At 38.8% G+C, this 19,108-nt stretch overlaps 1 protein-coding gene across 1 annotated transcript in view; it reads right to left on the bottom strand.

Moving 5' to 3' along the window:
- Positions 1-1,591: 1,591 nt before the first annotated feature.
- Positions 1,592-19,108, bottom strand: part of gas7a (growth arrest-specific 7a) — a 31,012-nt gene continuing 13,495 nt past the window's right edge. The window contains exons 4-10 of the mRNA XM_050068678.1: positions 17,047-17,121; positions 15,038-15,116; positions 13,368-13,499; positions 10,692-10,815; positions 6,920-6,999; positions 5,917-6,015; positions 1,592-3,521 (exon numbers count right to left, since the gene is read on the bottom strand). Of these exons, the coding sequence (XP_049924635.1) occupies positions 3,408-3,521; positions 5,917-6,015; positions 6,920-6,999; positions 10,692-10,815; positions 13,368-13,499; positions 15,038-15,116; positions 17,047-17,121 (703 nt within the window). The 3' untranslated portion in view covers positions 1,592-3,407. The remainder of the gene's footprint in view (positions 3,522-5,916; positions 6,016-6,919; positions 7,000-10,691; positions 10,816-13,367; positions 13,500-15,037; positions 15,117-17,046; positions 17,122-19,108) is intronic.

Raw genomic sequence — 19,108 nt, 5'->3', positions numbered from 1 at the left:
ATCTGGCATACTACTGGACCAATCAGCCTAATATATTCAAAATTGCTCCAAAACCTGTGTCATTGACTGCTGACTCCCCATTCTCCATTTATACTTTATTTACATACAAAAATAGATGCAGTCATTTCAAACGTAAATGTCACTGCCCACATACTTCCATGCAACCTTTATCATAGCATAGATACATCCACTAGATGGTACTAGATGGCAGAGTTGAAAGTTTTGTGTCACCAAAACGGTGACAGTGGAGGAGGTTGTAATAATGTACTCATTTAACGGAGGCAGCGTTGTAGCCAGTGATGGTCTGTGAGGTCATTAAATGCATCAGGACATGTGAACAGACAGTCTCTCTTACCAGTTTGTTTCGTTCAAATGTCTTTGTCATATCCTATGGTGATGTCTCGCTTGAACTACACTCCACCACCCCCACGATCTCCACTGGTATTATGCCGATTTCTCTGTATCCATAAGCTTTCAGAAAACATGCAGAAATACCAAAGAAATTAGCACAGTGTACGAACAGAAGGCTCGTCTGTGTGCATGTACATATCTAACATTGAGCATAAATGAGCCCTTGACCAGTCTTTATGGGGTGCAAGCTTTACAGATACCGGCTTGGCTGAAAATGACAAGCTTGACCATCTGTTGGTCACATTTTGGCCTTTGCATGGCTAAAAAAACTGACACCCATAAAAACATTTGGTCTGCAATCTTGACAGAAAGGGAGGTGGGAGGGACAATTCAACTGGGTGCAGCTGTTCGGGCTGCTTGTTCTGTGTGCTGCATGGCGCCATACCAAACTGGAGGCACTTTACCTGCACAATTTTGTTGATTTGGTCATTTTACCTTGATATTTCCCTTTACCCTAAGCAAATAAGTAGGCTAAAGTAGATAAATGGTTTCTTTTTTGGCCTTTTATAGGTGTTTATTGTTATCAGTAATTATTTTGTTGTTCTGTAGCCTACAGACAAAGTTAATATTGTTAAAAGTCCACATTTGAACGGATCGAATCATCAAATGGATCACATGAATCAAAGATTTGTGGCTGTGTTTCAGTTATTTAAAATACATCCTTTCACATACAGTAGTTACATTGTATCTATATTTCACATACAGTGCCTGTTGGCGGAAAAAGTGCGATCAGGATGGGCGGCCGCCTGACGAAGATCTGCACTCTACTGAGTGCACTTTTTTAGGTAGTTATATAAATAGTTACATCAAAAGAATCAGTATGAAATCTGAGCCCCCAGAGTCAAGCTGCTTCATCAGAAAAATGGTGCTTTGCCGAATGGAAGGTTCATGTTGTCCTGAAGCCTGTTTTGGCTCAGGTTAATACCTGGTCAGAACACACACTGTACTAGTGTCCATCCACCTGTCTTGCTGTCCCTTCCAATCTTTACTGGACTGGATCCAGTGGCGTTTGGTGAGCCTTTAAACTAAAGATCAAAGTTTCAGCTGGGAAGGCAGATGTATGTGTGTGTGTGTGTGTGTGTGTGTGTGTGTGTGTGTGTGCGTGCGTGCGTGCGTGTGTGTGTTGAAAACCATGAAAATATTACTTCCCAATAGTTACATAACACACCGTGATATTAAATTTTCAAAGAGGAGATTTATTTTGGACACTGCATTCCACAGTACACCGTCTGGACAGAGGTCACCTATGATCAAACATTCGTAAAACATCGGGAACATCGGATTTAATGCACGTTATGAAAATGTTAATCACAGAAGGGCAGTAAACTCAACCGTTACGTCATCATGAAACTGTCGAACATTTAGTTGGAACATAATAACTTGTTACATTTAGTGCACAACATTGACACTGATAAAACCTCTACAACACAGATATGCTATTTAAACCTGCGCATGAAGCCTCTTGGGTTTAACGCAAAGTCTGAAATAAAGATGACTTTTCGTCATTTAACACAAAAATAATGTAATGCACTTTACGCATTATCAAAGTTGGTGATAAGGCAGGTAAGCATTTGTATATTTTTTTATTAGCAGTTCTTTTCTTGTGCTCAGCAGCTGGACTTGGATTATGATTTCTGTTATCTGATCGGCTTCGTGCTTTTGAGAAATTTAAGAAGAACGGCCACAGAAAGGTAATAATCCAAATAAATCCAGAGCAGATAGACCACAACAGAAATGTTAAGACAAAGACACACACACACATGTAAACATAGACACATACTGTTCATGCAGTCGCTGATAAAATGTTTAAATTGTGCAGCTGGGATGACTGGATCGATCCGTAACGCCCTGGCCATGTCACAAATTCACTACCTTATCTTCTCTTTTGGAGCGTTTAATTTGTTGAATTTTGCTTTCTGCTTTCAACCACCATCGTAAAGATATTCTCTGTACATTTACCAAAAATAAAACAAACAACATTGTACAGTACAAACACCTCATCGGCCTCAAAGCTCATTTGGGCCTGTTAAACATCTGACAGCAAAATACATCTAGCCTGTATGTACAAATGTACACTGATGCAGTAGAGTAGAATATGTCAAGGACATTCCAGGTATATAACCGTTAGGCACTAAAAGGTGTTTCAGCGTAACTTGGACCACCTTTTTCCTCCGGACTGATCCAAAATAGACCCTGGCCTAAATCTGATCCACCACTTGTTTTGAGTTGTGGCGAGCATTATCAAAATCACATTCCTAAACACTGTGTGTGTATGTAGTTTTTTTTTTTTTTAAACAATTGAGGTTACTGGATATTAACGTTGTACACGTCAATTCTGTTTTTTGTGTTTTTGAGAAATCTCCTAGATTCTGTCAGTTACAAGATGCAGAATACCTTGTGTAAATTCAATGAACTACACCAAAAACAACCATCATGGTTCCACAAATTGTGCAGCTCTCCATATACAGAAAAAGCAAGATATTCAAAACATGCATTTCCACCAAAAATGAACCAGCAAAATATGAAAATATATCATATTCAGTCTAGGATCTCAATATGCTTCAATATCCGTATCTAAAATAAAGGTAATATCAATAACCAGACTTTTTTTTTGTTTTGTTTGGTTCACTCAAACTGTGAAAAGTGTCGATTGAAGCTAAACTAAACGATTCAAAATACATATAATTTTTTTCTAATAGTGTCAACTTTACAACAGGTAAACAGCAGAATATGTTAAATGGCATTCAATAAGCTAATGTTGGTTATGAGAGGGTTAAAATTTAGAAGGAACATGCTGGTACTTTGATCTGTTACTGTTTCCTGACTGCATTAAGTATGAACCTTTCCTCTTGTTATTCCAGTCAGAGAGAGGATGAGCAGAACTCAGCAGTCTGAACATGCACTGTCCTTGGATCAGTGTTATCAGAAGGGCTCTGGGACTCTGTGGATGTGTTGTAATACTGAAGACAGAATGGCTGATCCCAGGTCAGGATAGTCTATATGTCCATGTCCACCGGCCGAACCTCACCAGTGTTGTGCTCTTTCACCCACAGCTCTCTGTCTTTGGCTGGATCCACGTTCTGCAGCAGCTGGTCGACCGGCTCCACCGTCTACAGACATATTAAAAGTTACATAACACCATAAAATGTCTGCGTCTGTTCGCCTGGTTCATTGTTACTACCTCAGATACATACAGTGTACAAGAGTAAGGTGCTTGTCCGTCCAACATTTTGGTCCAAAGTTTGAGTTCTCAACAACTACCTGGCACAAAATTTGGTATTCATGATTTAAATTATTAATTTGACATTTTGGAAAATAGCTGTACACTTTTTCACTTTATGGCAGAGAGCCATTTAGTATTAGCATCAAAATAAACCTTAGGGAACCAAAACTAAAAGTACTCATCATGTAGATTGCCTCATTTCAAAATCATATATCATATTACTGGATTATAATTATTATGCATTCATAGGTTTATTACTTAATAACTGATCATTATTTATCATATTTTGTATTTATCATCTGAATCTGTTAAGTAACTAAAGTTATCAAATGTAGTGGAGTAAAAAATGACAACATCTGCCTCTGGAGGGAGTGGAGTAGAAGTATAAAGTAGCATGAAACTTAACATTCTTAAGTAAAGTACAACTGCTGTGCTTGAGTAATTGTACTTAGTTACAGTCCACTACTGGATACCACTCTCATGTCTGTCCACTAAATATGAAGTTACAAGCAGCAACTAGTTAGCTTAGCTTAGCACAAAGAGAGGAAAAAGGGAATTATTGTGTTTTAACTTGAATTGAACCAGCCAGTCCAGCTGTTATCAGGCCATTAAATGGCCATTATCAGTCATTATAAGCATCTTAGAGATTGGTTAGAAGGGGCCAGTCACACCTACTACAGTTTTAGACTCAGGGGGTCATTGTCAAGCCTGAAATAATAATAAAAAGTGAGAAAGTACATGTTGTGCGAGAGGAAGGGGTGGTAGATGGATAAAAAACAAAGCAAACAAACAAACAAAACAGGAATTTTACTCAGGAAAGTGGGATTCGCATGTTAAGTGAAACAAAAAGTCAATATTCACTTTAACAAGAAACAATTGTTTTCACTAGTTTTTATGCCTATACCTAACATAAGTAAAAAACAAGCCTAAAAAACTGTGACCATTTCACAATGTTGGATATGCAAACGGCCATTTAATGGGCTGATAACGGCCTTTGAACCTAATGGGTGCAGCAGGCCCCTTCTAATCCATATGTATTGTATATGGCTAAAAAAAACAAACAGATAATGGCCATTTAATGGGCTGATATCATAGGATGCGGGTGCAGCAATTGAGCAGTAACATGTTTATTAGTGAAGAGCTGGCAGGCTGATTTTGTTACCTTTGGACAGAGCCAGGCTAGCGTTCTTAGCTTGCTAAGCTAGCTGGCTAGCTACAACAAAACAGAGACAGCTGAATCAAATCAACATTAGGCTACAGATGAGGAGTTTTATGTTTACTTTCTGTAAAATCAAGAACCTTTTGCTATACTGTACTTTGCACCTGTGAACACTCTACTAACACATTTTTATGTAACAAAGAATTAAACCTTATTGTCTCTATTCAAAGTGTAGAGATGCTTTAAGAATATGCTAGAATGCCTTTTTGTTCTACAGTAATTACTAAATCACTGTTATAGAGGTTTTCACATTCATGACTAAGATGGAATACAGGTAACTGTTGTCTGTTAGCGTAACTTTAGATGGGTATTTGCCCTTCATGGCATTTTAAATCTCCCTACAAAGGGCTTAAAGGTACAAAAATGCCTGTAATTACTTTATCAGTAATCTGAAATTAAATAATTTTCTATCCAGACGAGCTAAATTCTAGGTAAAACACTAAAGAATTGTTCCAGTTTTTTTTTTTTTTTGTACATCAATGTAAGTCAGTGAGTATTATAACATATAAAAGAGAACACTTAAAATGTAAACTCTGCTTACAAATCATCACAAGAGGTTGATCTCTAGTGTGTGTATCATCTCTTAGAAGTTTGTCTCATCAGCCTCACACAGAGAAGCACCCTTGTTATTCCCACAGTGCTGGCAGACTACGTCCCATTAAATTTACAGGGTTTACTCTTCCCCTCCTAAATAAGCAGAGTGTCTGGGTGGGCTCTCTCTGGGGCACACAGTGATGACAGCGTCAGTGTGTTGGATGAAAGGCTGACAGGGGGAAAGACCGACTGTAGGGCATGCTGTGTCACAGCAGTTACACAAAGTGGCACACAAATCATGTCAAAACCAGTTGCAATCACTGGCACATCTAATAATGGCTTGCTCAGATGTTTGCTGTTGAACTGATTCAAAATGCAAATAATCTCCAATCTAAAAGAAAATCAAGCACGTTTAAAGCGCTGTTTCTAGAGGGTATTCAATACTCATATATAGCACATCAGTTTGATATCAGCTTAAGTTCCTATCTTCAGTACATGCACAGAGAAAAATCAGGAAAAAGGAGCTCACACTCTGATTGAACATGTCCGTTTCGTGCCGCAGAGTCGTGTACTGGCGTAAATGCTGCTGAATCCACTCAATCCGTTCAACCTCCAGTTTCTCCAGCTCCTGAAGTGGAAGAAAGACAAAAGTTCATCGCCAGTAGCCAAGAGAAGTTGTTAACCCTTGTGTTTTGTTGACATTTGCTATTCTTCCTCTTTGTTTGACACGACTGCCATATGTTTACTCCTGCTGCTACTACTGCTAGTAATGATAATAATAATCATTATTGCAAAATCAACCTTTTTTCGCCGACTTGTGGCGCTTTGAGCACCACAAGCTGAGTGCCATCTAGTTCCATTATATTTGAGAGAAGGCAGACATCTCTATGGCCGATATCTCCAACACTCTGCAACTCACACCAAAACAACCTAGACTGATAAATAGCACTACAGGTAAGAGGAAAAATATATGTTTTTGATTTGGGGGTGAACTGTCCCTTCAAATATTCTCTTGTTTCCTATCACCATGTTAAATCCCCATTCATAGAAAAGTATTAGTTTCCTGTGACACAAATTGAGCTGCATATTTGATGAAGGTGATAAAACATTGTTATTACATCAAATATTTTATGTTATATTGGATATTTATGAGCAAGTGTTTATCCTTTTTCACCGTAAGTCATTCACAGACAAAGAAATGGGAAGTGTGACTTATTTTTTTAAATTTTACTTTATGTTGTAATACTCTAATAACAAAAAAAAAAATACACATATGGGATTTGATACGGGTAATTCTGTATAAAATGTCCTTTCAAAATCGTCCACAAATAAAAATCCACAAAAAGTAACTGTATTTTACAAGCTGAGGTCTCTAACACCCCCAGACAGAAGGAATGGTCCTTTTCCCGTATCATTTCTGAATTAATCTTATAGGTGATTCTCATAAAATTAGTCAAAGTTATCAAACAATGTTGAGTTCAAGTGTGTTTGTTGAGGCTAAACATTAGTTCTCTCCAAAGAGAAGATCTTACCATGCTGGTGGTGACCATTTCTTCAAACCACTTGCACTGGGTTTGGTTGTACAGATCCACGCAGCGCATCAGGTCATCTCCTGGAGAATACAGACAAGAGCATGAAGGAGAGGTCAGAGGTCAGTTCACAAGGAAACAACAGTCAGCATTTACAAGGTTACTTCTTTTCCCCCAGGCTTTTTAAATGCTCCTTTTCAGATGCATGTCTGTTATTATTATCAATGTGATCTGTGGTACACATGGAGCAAAAACCTAAAGGACCAGCAGAGGGGGCTCACAAATCACTCATGGTTTAATGTGGACTTGAACATGTTGTCATGGTTGTTATATGGTCTAAATTAGGCTGTAAAGACTGTTGGATGAGTTCTATTCTAATATCTTGGGATTGTTTTACAACAAAAATGTGGAATGGTTTCTTGAGAATAACTGCTCCTGACAGCTGAAACTCCCTTTGCCCACAATGCTGCACGTTTCTGGGACAAAAATGAAACAGGTCTCAGATTTGGTTTGACAACTACTATTTTTAAACCAGTGCTAAAAACCTGAACTGCTCACATTTGCTTTGAATTCAACTTTGGACTTTTTTCTAAAAATTCAGCAAAGGAGCCGAGTATAAATCTTCAGATTTTTCCTAGTTATTGCATCTCTGTCCCAAATCCTAATTAGATCTTCTTTCAATTTTTGTCAATTGGCCAAACACTGCAGAATATTTCAGCTCTCTGTATATCTATATAAAACATGGAGTGTCAGATAGTAAACCAGAAACATGACTGAGGCTTATTAAAATTCATTCAGTGAAGGTAAAACACATCCCTCTCTTTGACAGCGACTGTAGTCAGCCGTAATGACATTTGGCCCAACCTTGACACAGCAGCGCTGATCACCGACACAAGGCCGACATAATTTAACTGTAACTGAGCGCTACTGATTAGTGCTGTGGACTGTGACTAATCTACTGAGTGGAAGAAAGCGAGACAGAGATAGGTTCCTGCAGTGCTGTTCTGTCTGCTGAAGCCGAGCAGAACAATTACAACATTAACTCATCTTCTTTCTTATTAAAATGTCAAACACAGAGTATCTCAGGTGGGATGTCTGTCGTTTGCTGTGCTCGTCCGTTTCTACAATTTACACTAATTACACAATACAAAACCAAATTAGCTTCACATCAAATTTAATGTTATATCACACGCTGGAGAGGACCAGTGAAGTGTCGCCTCTGTGAACAGCCAGTAAAACAAACATTAATTCATTCAAATAAAAGATAAGAGTGCGGCTAATGGAACCTCTTAATTTGATTATACAAAGGGGCAAATAAGATTTTGACATCAGTGGGTTTTTTTTTGCTTGTTCCTCAATACAGAAGCATTCTAGTCCAGATTTCCATAAATTCTTCCTGTGGCAGTCTGGTTTTACTCCAATTTGACACCTGGTCAGTGGCCCTTGGTGTCAGATACCGATGCAGCGAGGCACCCTCCAGAAGCGGTATGAGACGCAATGCAGTTTTTGATACTACGAGCAACTGCTGTAGCATGAAGAGCCAGAAAGTCCACAGAGGTGGGTGGGTGGGGAGGCAAAGAGATGGAAAGGGAGGTGGACTGGTCAGACAAACTCCAGACTTTCCTTTGTGAAACCACAAGTCAATCAATGGAGTTATTTTATTAGCAATGCAGTGTGCTAATATGTGTAGCATGCTACACTGGGGACGACTTCACATAACATTAGTAACAAACGTAGTTACTTTAAACCGAACCATAGTGGGTGTTTTTCCAAACCTGACCAATTAAGTTACTCCCTTTTGTTGCCTAAACCTATGGAAGTAAACCTGAAAACACAGTTTTTACCTGTGGTCTAAGTTTATTTTAAAAAGAGACTGTGTGCATTTAATGAGCACAAAATTTACATTTCCTGTGAAATCGGAGGTTTATTTTGAAAAGACACAATGCATGTCACAAGCATACATTGAAACGCAGTCACTGAGCATCCAAATTTGATGCTAGTGGGGTACCTAGCACATCACAGTTTGACGTGTAGGGCAGATTGGCATTTTATTGGTTGAAAGTAGGGGTGTGCCATATCATCATGTTCGTGATAATACCGCAATAATCTTTAAAATCATATGAAAAATTCATATCGTGATACTAGCGTTATTTTGACTTGTTGGCATATTGACGTCATACTGTTAACCACGGCAACAACAAGCATGGCTGAAAGCGGAATTATTACTAGCTCCATGATGGTTCCAAAAAGAGGAGCAGCCTCAGTAGTGTTTATGTACAGACAATTTTAGCGAGCTACCATTCTCATTCAGCGGCTCCTCCGGCAGCAACACAGCGTCTCCTCCTCTCGTCCACACGGGAGTCTGTGTTGTCAAGTGATTTTGTCATAAACCTCTGTCAATGTAAACCTACGTGACACTCGCGGCTCGACAAAAAACACATACATAATATGTAGTTATGGGAAAACTACATAATATGTAGGTTTTTTTTGTAACTACACAATATGTAGTTTTCGTTGCATATATTATATTTGAATGTGCAATAGTTATGTTAGCATAACAGCCTGTCACAGGTTACAGCGTGATGATTAGAGGAGAAATGGCAGAGCATAAAGGTCCAGGTGGAAAAAAAAGCACAACTCAATCATTTAGAATTTTGCTAAAAGAAGGAAATCACCTGTTGATTTATATATATCGATCCCAGGGTACACTTTTTGTATTTGGGAGCTGTTTAAATGTGTAATTTGTGGTAAAATTTATTTTGTTTAACTATTAATATTGTAAACAGAATCTGAATCTCACTCTGAGTTACTGTTGTTGTTTATAAACTAAAGAAATGAGTTATGAATGAATTCGTTTTTACTGAACATTTAAAGGCAAACTGGTTGACATGTAAAACTATATGAATTATTTTGTTGCAATTCTTTTTTCTTAAATTAATAATAAAACATAAATTTACTAACTTGTCATATCATCAAAAATATCGTTATTGCAAAAATACCTTGAAATATCGTGATATTGCCCACCCCTAGTTTAGAGAAAGAATGGGTTACATGTGGATAGTTACTGTCTTAAAACTATGAATTCCAATTTCAACTTGCAGATTTAGATGCATGTTTGTTGTAATGTGAAGTTAATTTGATTTTACAATGTTGAATTAGTTCCAGCCACAAAATAGTCCAACACATAACTGTAAAACAACAAAGCTGTCATTGTTTTAATGTTTTTTTTTAACAGACTGTTAACTGATATATTGATTTTGTTAGCTTTATACAGAGCCTGGCTAGCTGATTCCCCCTGTTTCCAGTCTTTCTGTTAAGCTAAACTAAATAGCTGGCTGTAGCTTAATGTTAACTATGCAGGCATGAGAGTGGAATTTTCTCTTCTAACTCTTGGCAAGAAAGTGAATAAGATGTCAAACTATTCCTTTAAGACTTACAAAACTAGCCTATGCAAAACCAGACTAAAGGCGATGTCTGATTCAGGACAGACAAATAAATCAGACTATAGTTGCCTTAACTTTAGCTGAACATGTGACGGATATTTCTGGCTGTGTTTCACCTTCTTTACCTTTACAACACTGCTAACAGATGCTAATGTCTGTTTCCTTGTGTTTTTAAAACCTTGAGTTTACTTTAAACCTGGAGTTGTTCCATTTGTCTTGGTGCAGTTGTTTGGTAACTTGGTGACAAGTAAAGTTCAAATAGAGCACAAATAAACTATTTCCAAACATGGCTACTGTGACTGGCTCTCTCATAAAGCTCTGTGACTCCTGACCTGCTTGTGTGGATTTCCGCCGGGCCTTCTTTATGTCTTCCTCCGTCTTGTTGCTGAGTTTGATCTCCAACTGCTGGGTCTTCACCTCCAGATCTTTCTGCCTGTCTGCCAGGGCTTTACGGGCCTGCGTCACACACACACACACACACACACACACACACACACACACACACACACACACACAAACACATCAAGCAGGACGTGTGAAGGTAGACACAATGACTCATTCAGCATAATCCTCAGATTTACTGTGCCTACATCTATTACAAGAGTCATTACGGCCTTTTCATGTTGACTACTGACGTCCGATCCTGGTCTCATCCTTTAATCTTTTCTTAATCCATATTACTGAGTCTTTCCTCTTATTGAGACACCTCTCTGAAGGTCACAGTGAAACAGTGTGTGAAAAGTGAACATACACTAACTGTGATGCAGAGAAAATTTCGATTTGTCAACATACAACAAAAGAAAATAAACACGTGGGATGGAGTCAACATAAACCCACTGATTAGGTCACTTAATGCAGCGAAGCAGAGATGGAGCCAAAAGTTTGTTTTTGGCTGGAAATCATTTTTACAGCAGGGATAAACTTTAGTGAAAGACAGAAAACACTAAATGAAAAATAGGTAAAAAAAATCAATAAAAGCACAGCCAAATGAATGACAGAGGTAATGAACACACAACCAACTAACAGACACCTTTTGACAACATGCAACACAGCTGACTCTTCGCTAGCTAACCTAGCTGGTAGCTATACTCAGTATGTCAGCAGCGTTGAGTAAAGTATCTTTTGTTGCCTTTCCAAAATACCACAAAAGCAAAATAGCAAAAAAGAAACAGATTAAACTGTGTTTGTCTGCCTGTGCCAGTGAAGTGAGCAAGATTTAGGGGGAATTTGTAGCGTTGAATTGCAGATTGCAACCAGTTAAAACTTCTTCTGGCTAGAATTTCTTCAATGTTCATTGTTCAAGAGGTTTTCACCTGGAGCCAAATTACCTGCAGAGGTCTCTTCCTCTCCAGAATGGGACTAGTGATTTAAACTGATAAAAACATTACAGAGATCAATTACCACTGTAAACTGTGCTGTGTGAGAACAGAGACACAGCAACAGTGAATAATCAAAAAATACTGTTTGACCCTGCTTATGAGTACAGCCTCCACTATAAAGCAGGATTTATGGTTCTGCATCAAGTCAACATTGTAACCTACGCTGTAGCCTGTCGTGCACCTCCCCCAGAAATGTAACTATGTGTCGGCGATGCAAACCTCCTGTCTATATTTGGAGGCTAAAACCATTTCTCTCAGTGGAAACAAAGCTTTTATTTGCTTAATTTCATAGATAAGAAGCAATAAATTGTGAAGACAGTAAAGCCCCCACAAAATAGCATTTTAAGTCTTGAGTGTGATTTATCCTTTGGGGATTTATACTTTGGAATTTATCCTGGCTTCATATGAGAAGAGGAAATCTCCGCTCGTCGCTAGGTTAATTTATACAATGTTAAATGCCATAGGCTTGTGCGAATAATGTTAGCATGTTACTTTTGTTTGGAAAACGTGTTTAGTATAAGACAGTTGTTTTGTCGGTGAACCATGTGAGTTGGAGCCAAATTATGTACCATTACCTTTGTTAAATGTTGCTGTTGTCCTTGGCTAGAGGAAAAGTCCGCTAGCTGCTAGGCTAATTTATACAATGTAAAATGCCATAGGCTTGTGCTAAAAATATTAGCATGTTTTATTTGTGGGGAAAATGTGTCCAGCAAAGGTCTGTGAATGCTGTGAGTTATAATGAAGCAGATAATAAGTGTACTTGTGTTTAAAATTGTCTCTATTAAGTTATTCTTAATGTGTCTTTTGAGTGTGTCTTTGATCAACTAAACTTTACAGCACTTCACAGAAACCTCGACACTCACTAGTGGTTTGGAGGTGTACCTGCAGAGTGACACAGACACACCACTGCACACGTATAAATGCTCACACCGGCCTAGGCCACGTGCGTAGGCTACGGCAAAGGGTCTTCATAGAGCTGACGCACAAATATAAATCCCGCTTAAGGCTCTTCTTTTTTTTATACATACATAGAATGTGTACTGAAAAAATAAAAATAAATAGAAGCACATACATTTGTCAAAAGGCCATAATATTATCAATATCAGTATCATGTATCTCATATAATTCTTGGCTGAGGTGAAAATGTTGGTCCTTCAACAAAGAAATGTAGAATTATATTCTTGCTTCCACTTTGCCTCTTGTCTTTTGTGCATAATACATATTGCTGCGTACCCTCAAAGCATGCATTATTCCTACAAGAAAATGTATGAAAATAAAAAAAACTTAAATGTGCGTACACAGAGGGAATTCATTCATGAAATGATTTTAGCAGGTGGGAAGCAGTAAAGTATTGCACCAATATGTTCCAAGTGTAGGAGTTACTGGAGCTCTTTTTATTATGTAACTCTCTGACATATACAAACACTGATGTGTATTTTGTTTTGCAGCTACACTACCACTATTTGGAGATTGACATTGGAAATGTTTTGCACTATTTGGGAGAAACGTTGGCCGGTTAGGAATGACGAGGAACAAATTCATATGTACAAATATCTGCCGTCTAAAAATGCACGGTGTGCTGCGTTTGGTCTTTATCATAATAATCTACCAGCATGTCAGATTCAGTACCTTCTCCACACTTGCGTAGCGACTTGCCAGCTGCTTCCTGAGGTCGGCGATGTGATGGTCGTACTTTTTCAGGTCCTTCTTGAAGTTGTCGCCTCTGAATGTCAGCAAGGGTTTTTCCACCTCAGAGTGGAGCTGTGAAAACAAGTCAGCTGTTGGTAATTGAAACGTTCTTGTTGAAGATGGCAGAAAAAACAAAACAAAAAAAATCCCTGCTTCTGAATGCACTGTATGATGTACTATTATGCAATCTCATGACTAAATATATGATGGTTAGTGGTACACACCTGTGACTACATTACATCACATAACTATTCATTTGTTATAAGTTTGATAACAAAAAATCAACTACTACCGCTACTACAGTACACGCACTTAAAGTAAGTGCAGATTGGCAAATACATTGTTAAGGTATCACTCATAAACTAAACTCCCTGGCAGAACGTTCACTTTCTATTATTTTTTTTATTATTATTTCATTATTGTTCGAAACAAAAGGTTCACAGAACATTTACTTTCTTTTTCTTAATCTTTACGTGCCAATACCTTTCTCTACGATCAATACATCTCCTGACATGATGCATTTTATAGCTTCTTCGGGCTTATTGCTGAAGAAACCCTGTTTCCTGCTCTACAAAGTCACATCTATCACCATAAAAGGAGACTGTTACACTTTTAGTCTCAGTTTCTATTTCTCACCAAACACTTGTCCAATAATATGAAAAAGACTTTTTTTATGACACTTTAATAAACTGCAAAGTGCTTGTCAGCAGTGTCGGCTCTCCACACAGAATGCTAATCTAGTGCAAATGCCAGAGCTGGAAGATATAGATGAAATGTAGCTTATTAGAAAATGAGCCAGCGCCTCTGCAGGCTTGATAAGACTTCTCATTCCCTGCCTGACCATGCATTACTTTCTCCTCACCCGTCTCATAATGAAGCATGGAGTGTCAGTGCACTGGTGGAGCAGGGAGGAGGCTGCATGGCCCTGGGTGGGGGCTCGTCAGAACACGAAACTAATTAATTAGACAACAGAGGGCTATGAAAGAGCTCAGAGGCAGCCTCTGCGTTATTTAAGTCTGAGGCCAGTGTGCCGTTTCTGCATCGCTGGTAATCGGACCGCGGACAGGTCATTTTCTTCGGTCAGCGCTGACAAGGTTGAGGTAAACAAGCCCCGTCACCTCAGGATGTGGTCGGATCAAGTATCCATTACTTCAGTTGATTGAAAACATTACACACTTGACCTCAAGGTGCAGAGATCTGCGCAACAAAAGCATCCACACCAGGATGAAAGTGGACTCTTAAACGATTGTGATTTAGAGAAAGCCATAAATGTTACTTACTTAATCCATTAGTGACTGTTTACACCTAAAATCTTTACAAATTAATTGATCGTTTTTGTCAAGAAAATTTCTTGCTTTATGTGACCATTAATTGGAAACCCAACGATTTTCAGTTCACTCTCAAAGAAAAGCAGCAGATTAAGAATCTAAAGTCAGTGTTTTTCATTCATTGCTGCTTGAAAAATGAACAAAAGGATTAATCCATTATCAGAAGAGTTGCAGATTAATATCTCTGTCAATTAAGTACTCCATCAATGAGTGGGTTTCAACTCTAGATAAAACATCACAATAAGTGCATTCCTTTCCGACAGTGTCCTCAGCAGCTATTACCTTGTTGGAGAACTTTAGATGAACTTCGGCCTCATCATGAAGACTCTTCTTCAGCTGAGTCCAGGCTTCTCCGAGAGTCCTGAGAAAATAGCCATGCAAAATAAATTAAACCCGTAAGCACCTTTGTGATGGGACTAGAGAAAGCACTCAGAGAGCATAAACACTGAACAGTTCTCCAAAACTATTCCCCCAAAGTTGTTTAAAGTTAAAGTTTATTGCAAACAGTGGAGGTGCTAGTCATAATAATCAGGGAAATAATACCTGTAACAGTTTACCCACTGCTATGCTAACTCTGTAATGCTCAGTTAGCTTATTACTGCAGATAGTGAGCTAGTTAGCCAGACATGCTAACTTAAGTTAGCATGTCTGGCTAACTAGCTCACTATCTAGCTCACTATCTGCAGTAATAAGCTAGCTGTTAAATTTAACAGCTTAGGGGTGGCAGTAGCTCAGCCCATAGGGACTTGGCTCAGGAAGTCCCTGTATGGACCAAGCATGGAGCGTGGACTGGTAGCTGGAGAGGTGCCAGTTCATCTCCTGGGCCGAGGTGCCCTTGTGCAAGACACTGAACTCCCAACTGCCCTGGGTGCCCCCTAACTCTGACATCTCTCCATTTCATGCATGTATAAGTCCTGTTTGGGAATGTTCGGTGTATGACAACAGAGTGAAAAATTGAATTTCCCCTCAGGGATTAATAAAATATACAGTATGTTCTTCTTCTTATGGAAGAGCAGATAAACTGGGACCCCAGGAAGTGAGCCAGACCTCCTGGGTCCATCACGTGATGCCAATGGGCCCAAAAAGACTTTTTCCCATAGAGTTACATGGGAAAAGAGACATCTGTGTCACAACCCCCACGACTGACTTGTTTGACTGTTTAAATTTGATCCAATAACATTTAGAAAGCCACAGAATTAAATAATTTTATCCACATTTTAGTTAGTGGAGGGCTAGGAGAAAAAAAATGCACTTAAGTACAAGTTCAGCTATTTGATGGCAGCGCGCATAGTTGCAGCAACTTGCAGCTCTTCCTGCTCTATCTATCTATCTATCTATCTATCTATACTTTATACTTTTACTTCATCACATTTTAATGGGAAATATTGTACTTTTTATTAGTTACTTTCATTTTGAGATCCACTGTTACAGAGTAGACTATCAAACAATGTAAAAACTTGCCAAAAAGTTGTACACAGTACACTAATGTGTCAATGATCCAATAATGTGTATATATATATGAAAACTGATTAAAAGAAGACTTGGACTGGTGCCATTTTCCATATTGAGTATATTTACATTTTGCAATACTGAAGGCTTTAGTACATTCACTTTAGTAAATGTTGGAATTTAGGACTTACACTTATGATGGATATCTCTCAATACTTACACCGTTGGTTAATAATATTGTAGTCACTAAAGTAATTGCGTACTTCTCAAACAAACACAAGCAGTCAGACAATCAGACAAGTTGTAAACGAGCCAGCAGTTTTGCCAGATTAGCACAGTCAGGCTGTAAACTGTGATGGATGTTTACAACACACAGTTCGGGTTGTAAATTACTGTTTGCCTTCATTTTCCCTGCCAGATAAACTTGATTAATCTGTTGGCTTGTTCACAAAATTTCTGATTGTCTGACCCTGCAAACTTGACATCAGGACTTGTGTGTGGGTCTCACATTCGTCAAAATTTTATGGCAATAACAAAAATGTTCTGTAATAGTGGAATTTCCAGAGCTGGAAAGCGACCAAAATCCACTGTTTCTCGAGCCAAATGTTTTCTGTCTACTGATTTTGAGATGTGCTCAGAGATTTCAGTGTGATTTTGTTGACAGACTACACAACCGCTCTTTGATGGTAGTAACACGGTGCGTCAAAAACAAGAAGTAGTGTGGGAATAAGTCTATTTTAAAAACAACTATTTTTAGACACAGGTCTGTAATTACTAAATCTATATAGTGTTGTGCAGAGGAAGCTTTCGAGCTGTGCACAGCATCTGCTTACTGCACTCACCCTTCTTCCTGTGCTGCCAGGGGGCTCAGAGACAGCTTGGAGAGGTTCTTGGCATATTCTTCTTCAATCTTTATCCTGAAACGCAAAGAACCAAGATGTGAAAACCCGAGCTGCCTGGCTCAAGGGAGGGCAGAAACTGCTTTAGTGAGGTGGTAAAAATACTTCCAACACAGATGATTTCAGGGGTGCAGTGCAGCAGAACGACAGAAACTTCTACTACAATTTGCTGCAAAGGCTGAAATCTAGCCCTGACCCACGTACATCAATAATCTCATTGTACTTTTGAGAAACTCTGCTGCAGTATTGTACAGAGCAGCACTTTTTCAGAGCTGTTCTCATTTCCTTCTCCATTTGGGAGATGGAAATAAGATGTGCTCAGATTTACCCCGAGGGCCATTCAACCAGGGTAGCCATGTTTGTGCCCTTTGTGACATTCACTTCCTGCGCCAGTCTCACATTTACCATCCACACCTGAGTAAATCTGTCACCTAAAGAAGGTCACAACGCACACGCTTTGACTTAATGTTCAGATACTCAGCAGCACCGAGCAACACAGCGAAACACGAAAAAGGTCAGCGCTGAATAGAAATCTAACTGAAGGATTTGCGAGACGGCGGCCTCTTGAATCAAATCTGTGAGTTTATTCAGAGACGAATCCTCATTAACTTCCCAAGACTCGGACCAGGTTGTGAAAAGAGCTTTTGTACAATTAGCTGGAGCTAATTATATAGAAAGACGTGAGAGCGGATGTAAAAGTTGTAACCCAGCTCCTAATTATGCATGTTGTTTTTTGACATCCTGTTTCAGATTCACTGGAATCTAAGCAATCTATGCATTTCCTGTTTGCTCAGTTGCGATCTAAAGCCCCTTTAATTACTGAGTGCAAGCAATTATTTCAACCCTCAGCCTTTACACAAAAGCTTGGAACCCTACAGATCCTTTATAAAATGAGCTTCATGATCATCTCGTGTGTAAAGAACAATAAAGACAATTTGCATTTTGCCACATTTGAAAAGATTTCACACACACCATTCACTCAAATTTGGGGTGTTGTTATGTATTTTACATACATCATGATGAAATCATGATTTCCAAGGTTGTTTACATGCATAAATAGCCAAAATACTTTACTTATAATTTGGTCATGATAAATGAAGAAAGATGGTGCAGCTTTGCCTTGTTGATTTTATTTATGTTGGTCATAAAGAACAAACATTTTCATACATTTTGTAAATCTGAAATGTCGTGTTTTATGAAGAGAAAGTATTCAGATAATTTTGTAAAATCTGTAAGTACCTTAGTGTAAAAATACTTTGTTACAAGGAGAAGTCCTGCATTGATATTTTTACTTAGTTTAAATACTGTTGGGTAGTTAAATCTCTGGAAAAAGCATCATATTTTATACTGTAAGCCCCGGTATGTATTCAATTCAAATAAACACAAGAAGTTTGTGCTCTAGAGAAAGGATCAGCACTCAGTGAAAAACCTCCTAAGCCCTATGATAAGCTATTATGGCAAGGCTTAACTATACAGACCAGTGAGCAGTGATAACTAACATGTCTTTGGGGTCATCGGATGGGAACCTCCTTTCACCGGTGTTTCGTCTAGTTGGTCCCACGACACCTCCAGGAGGCTAGACAGTGATCTCTGGCGTCCCAGAGACACTCCCCTAATGCCAGGTCTCACTGCTCCCCGCACCAACCCAATAACATCCTTTACCTTACTTACACATGGCTTTCTCAGCCCAAACAGCACTGCCACCTTCAACCAAACCCAGGCTTTGTTTATGCGAGCTCCAGGTAGAGACAGTGCTGATACTATCTTTCCTAGCACATTCACCATACTCTATTTCACACGCTACATAGCATAACTACAATATAAGCTAAAGTCAAAGGAGATAGATAAACTCACAGGATCAGCAAACACACTCACCTTGCAGCGTGGTCTCAAACAAAAGGGATTCAAATAGGCCACTCCCACAATTAAATAACCTTCCTCTTCCTGGATTTCTCCTGAGAGGAAGTGGATCTCTCCACCTGATCTCAAGGAGTTATGTACCCTG

Source organism: Epinephelus moara, chromosome 18 (genome assembly GCF_006386435.1).
Source record: "Epinephelus moara isolate mb chromosome 18, YSFRI_EMoa_1.0, whole genome shotgun sequence".
Taxonomy (NCBI): domain Eukaryota; kingdom Metazoa; phylum Chordata; class Actinopteri; order Perciformes; family Serranidae; genus Epinephelus; species Epinephelus moara.
Note: the sequence above shows the minus strand (reverse complement) of the source record. Positions and strands in the feature narration are given on the sequence as shown.